General features: G+C 40.2%; 1 protein-coding gene across 3 annotated transcripts; it reads left to right on the forward strand.

The window, feature by feature from the left end:
- Window positions 1-1,456: 1,456 nt before the first annotated feature.
- LOC106528868 (transcription factor HES-7) lies at window positions 1,457-3,093 on the forward strand (the record flags this gene model as incomplete). 3 transcript variants are annotated; one of them, XM_014024144.1, is given in 5 exon segments in its annotated part: window positions 1,457-1,609; window positions 1,727-1,765; window positions 1,931-2,026; window positions 2,149-2,242; window positions 2,309-3,093. In XM_014024144.1, coding segments are annotated over 5 exon segments (1,014 nt in total), but the record flags the coding sequence as incomplete, so codon positions are not given.
- Window positions 3,094-4,482: the final 1,389 nt, after the last annotated feature.

Below are 4,482 nucleotides of genomic sequence, written 5' to 3' on the forward strand. Positions count from 1 at the left end.
TCTATCTATCTATCTATCTATCTATCTATCTATCTATCTATCTATCTATCTATCTATCTATCTATCTACCTATGGTTTTTGTTTTTATATTTTTCAAAATATTTGCATTATTGAATTTCTGATAAAAATACATCAAGATCTCTGCATTTTTTTCTAAAAAACATTCCCTTCTTTGAATTCAGCATATCTGTTTTATTATTGTATTTTATTCTGTAAGTTTTGGGATTTTAGCTTATATTTTTATTTTGTTTAGCTTTTACCTATCTTTCGTTTCTTTTTGCTTTTATGTGATGTTTTACTGTTTTCATCTCTTGGCCTTTTAGTATTTTTACCTATTGGCTTTGAGCTATTTTATTGTTTCATCTTTTAGCTAGAGTTCTTTTTCATTTTTAGTTTCTGAATAATGTTTAGTTGTTTTTACCTGTTCGCCATTGTTCTGCTACTATTAGTTTTTAGCTCTAGCATTAAATGTTCTCCTTATTTTAACTTTATCGACTCGCTTTCAGCTTCTTTCAGCAAACTTCAACAGTCCAGTTCATTTTATAAGAATATGCTGCTTTTGTTGCTGTCTAATGAAGAGAAAGTCACATTTTCTATAAAATACACTTGAATAGGATAATAAATTTCCTCAAAATATAGGTTATTTTATTGTATTCTAAAATCAGGAGGTGATCCTTCAAACCCTTGTTTATAAATGTAAAATTGTACACATTAACTGTTGAGGTATATTTTTTCTTTATCTTTCTTTTAAGATTTAGCAAGGGATTAGGTTCAGTTTTTCTTGAAAAATGCAGTCAAATTTAAGATTAATCCAGATTTTGCTCAAGGTGTCTTGCTCAGATTAAAAATGAATGATTGTTTCAGTGGTGTGCTTGCAGAAAGTACAAGCTGTATCAGTTTTTTTTACAGTATTTGGACTTTGCGATTATTTTATTATTTTTTGAAAGACTGTTTTTATTGTACATTTAATGTCGATTTTATTATAACCTAAATACAGAGAGGAATACCACAGCACTTATTGATTAACTAAGACTACACAAGTTTAATGAATTCCTTGGGAACAGCATGGGTTAATACATTGAAATGGAAGTTATTCAGAAATACTTCATAGAAATACACTTTACCAGAGTTAAAGTACATTTCTCTGTCCCATAAAGGAACAATGAGTGATTTATTTTTTACAGATTGTACTGTTAATGTTCCAAACAAACAAACAATCAAAAAAAATAGCTTAGTGAAGAGAGGAAAAAAAGAGTCTCTGACTGGAGTCTGACGAGTCTAAAGAGCTCCACTAAGAGGAATGTCTGATTTGGTTATAAAAATGGGATTTGGGATTATAGTTTCCGACACACTTTTTTTAACCAGCTAATCCTAAAGATACTGATTGAAAAGTTCAAGCTTTTACTGGTGAGAGTATTTCTATCTGGGCCAATAAGAAAGCCATTCTCTCCTCCAGGTGTCATCGCTCACACCTGCCAGCCAATCAGAAGTCGGCTCCTGGTCTCCTTATAGGCCTGTGGAGGCAGCAGGGGAGACGTTTGGAGCAAACAGTCAGGACAGGATGACCAGGAAATCACGGAACCAGGATGACGGAAAGAGTAGGAAAAGGGTAGGAAACTGTATTTTCCTTACTATTTCCATGAACGTGAACTGTTTAAGTCATATTAACCTCTGTTGATCAATGTTCTGATTAATAACTGATAATTGCAACGCTCTGCCGCTGAAGAGCCAGATGTTGGAATGCCAGGTTGAAGTCGTCATGAAGGTTGGTTTCAAAGGGGACCATCTGACCTCCTAAGAACAGATTGTTTGTTGGAACCCAGATTATTGTAGCTAGGAATGGTTATAATTTACCAGTAAGCATGGAGAGGTCAAGAACTGCAGGTGGACTTTGTCAAAGCCCAGAAACCTCCACTGTACCTGTTTGTAGATGTTGAAGCCAGTTGTGGAGAAGAAGAGAAGGGATCGAATAAATCATAGTCTGGCTGAGCTGAGACGTTTGCTGTTGTTTTCCACCTCTGATCCCGTGAGTCCAGTCAAAGCCATCATGTTGAACACTAAACTGCGTTCATAAACCTGTTTACAGTGAAGATCTGTGTTTCTCCCCCTCTTCCTCCTTTCAAATAAAAACGATTTGAACGACGACAGCGACTCCAGAACCCTAAAATAGAGAAAGCTGAGATTCTGGACTTGGCTGTGGAGTATCTGAAGAAGTGGACCGAAAGGAGGGACGTGAGAAACGGTCAGTCAGAGTTTGTGACTTTTCATGGGATTTTCTGTTGCTGCTTCACCCCATACTTTACCCCAGCTGTGTGTGTGTCTTTGCCCCACGCAGACCCTAACAGCCAGGCACCATGGAGGACCCTCGGGCCCACCGAGCCCAGCGCTCCACCTCTCCTCAGCATAGAGAGTGCAGGTTTCCAGCAGTGTGTGTCCCAGCTGTCCAGCTACATGCAGAAGATTACCCCGGCGCAGAGTGCCCACCTCATGGAGGGGTTGAAGTGCCGCTCAGAGACCAGCCGTCAGCCCAAACCAGCCGAGGCCCCTGACCCGGCACCTGTGGAGACCATCTGCCCGTCTGACAGCAGAGGAGACTCCCCCTGGTTTCTCTTCTCCTCCCACTCCCCCTTCCAGCCCCTCTCCTGCTCCACGCCGTGCCACGAGTACCTGTCACCCCCTCCCTCCCCCTGGTTCTCGCCGCCTTTCCCCACATACGGTGCCTCGCCTCCATTTCCGAGCTTGACCTGCCCCCTGGCCTTCCCCCCCAGCCTCTCACCTCCGTCCTCCTTCTTTAGTGTCTCGCCCAAACTTCCTCACACCGGCCCTGTTGGCCTCCACATCCCCCTGCTAACATCACTGAGCCATCCCCTGAACCCCCCACAGAGGGAGGAGTCTGCAGCAGACTCTGTCTCGACCATGTGGAGGCCCTGGATGAGATGAGAGATTAAAGAAACGAGTGTGGAGATGACTGCCCAGAGCGTACAGTGCATTTATACATATATATTTGTGATTCATACTGCCTTTTTTGTACCTTTTTAATTAACACAAATTAAATCATATACCTGAAGCAAATAAAGTCTCTTTTTATTGTTACTGTTGCTTTTTATTGGGTGAGATAGGAGCAAAACAAATCCAGCTGATTTTACTCGTTATTAGGATTTTAGAAATTAGGGCTCTCATAAAAAACATACAAAGTTAAGATGAACTCAGTCATCCTTATTATGATGGTTTGTTTGGAATCTGAAATACTGCATTTTCTTTCTACTTAAAGGCTGTTGTGATTTTAACACTCCTGCTTTCATTGGATCAAAATGACCCAAAACGGAGGCCTGCAGCAGGAGGGTCAGTGGGCTGATATGCTGCAGTGTATTTAATGATTGTCTGACAGTCTGAACAGGGCTGAGTGCTGTTGTTTAAAACATCTCCAGTACAAGATATTTTTAACGGCCTTTCCCAATCAGTAGCTACACACTCGTCCTACTCCCTATACACTACACTCGCTGTGATGCACCCTCGCAGCTGCACTGAGTCCCCTTGATGGTGCTATATATACCCTCCTCTTTGGAGACGGGCTACTGGAACAGGAAGCTGTCGTCACAATGGTAACAGTCCAAGCTCTGGCAGCGGTTGAATGCTGGTGAAAAAATGTCTTTTTTAATAGGACCAAAGAAAATATTTAATTAGGCCCACATTTTAGAGAGTTTTCAGATATGACTTTATTTTTAACAAATGCTGATAACTTGACAAAACAATTGCACTTTTAACATTTTTTAAATCATTTATTTAATTTTCTTTATTTTTTCTTTTTTAAATATGGACCAGAGTTCTGTGTCTTTAATAAAGTTTGACTTAAACTGAACAAACTGAACTTAAGTAGAAATTTTTGCTATCTGTACTGTACTTGGGTAAATATTTTTCAGCCTACTTTTTACTTCTACTCAAATTCAAATTCAATTCAAAAATACTTTATTGATCCCAGAGGGAAATTAGGTGTTGTTGTAACTCATTTAACTAAAAACTTATTGTAGATGTTGATGGCTGTGGGCAGGAAAGATCTTCTGTAGCGGTCTGTATTACAGCGAAGTTGAAGAAGCCTCTGACTGAAGACACTTTGTCTTTCTATGACAGTCTGATGAAGAGGATGGTCAGGGTTGTCCACAATGTTCTTGATTTTATGTAAAATCCTTCTTTGCACCATCATCTCCAGAGATTCCACAGTCGTCCCCAGAACAGAACCAGCCTTTTTTATCAGGTTGTTTAGCCTTTTTAGGTCCCTGGCTCTGATGCTGCTGCCCCAACAGATGATGGCAGAAGAGATGACGCTCTCAACAACAGACTTGTAGAAGATCTGCAGCATCTTGCTGCAGACATTGAAGGATCTCAGCTTCCTTAAGAAGTACAGTCTGCTCTGTCCTTTCTTGTAGACTGCTTCACTGTTGAGTCTCCAGTCCAGTCTTTTGACCAGATGAACACTGAGGTATT

This window comes from Austrofundulus limnaeus, unplaced genomic scaffold, assembly GCF_001266775.1.
Source record: "Austrofundulus limnaeus strain Quisiro unplaced genomic scaffold, Austrofundulus_limnaeus-1.0 Scaffold408, whole genome shotgun sequence".
NCBI lineage: Eukaryota > Metazoa > Chordata > Actinopteri > Cyprinodontiformes > Rivulidae > Austrofundulus > Austrofundulus limnaeus.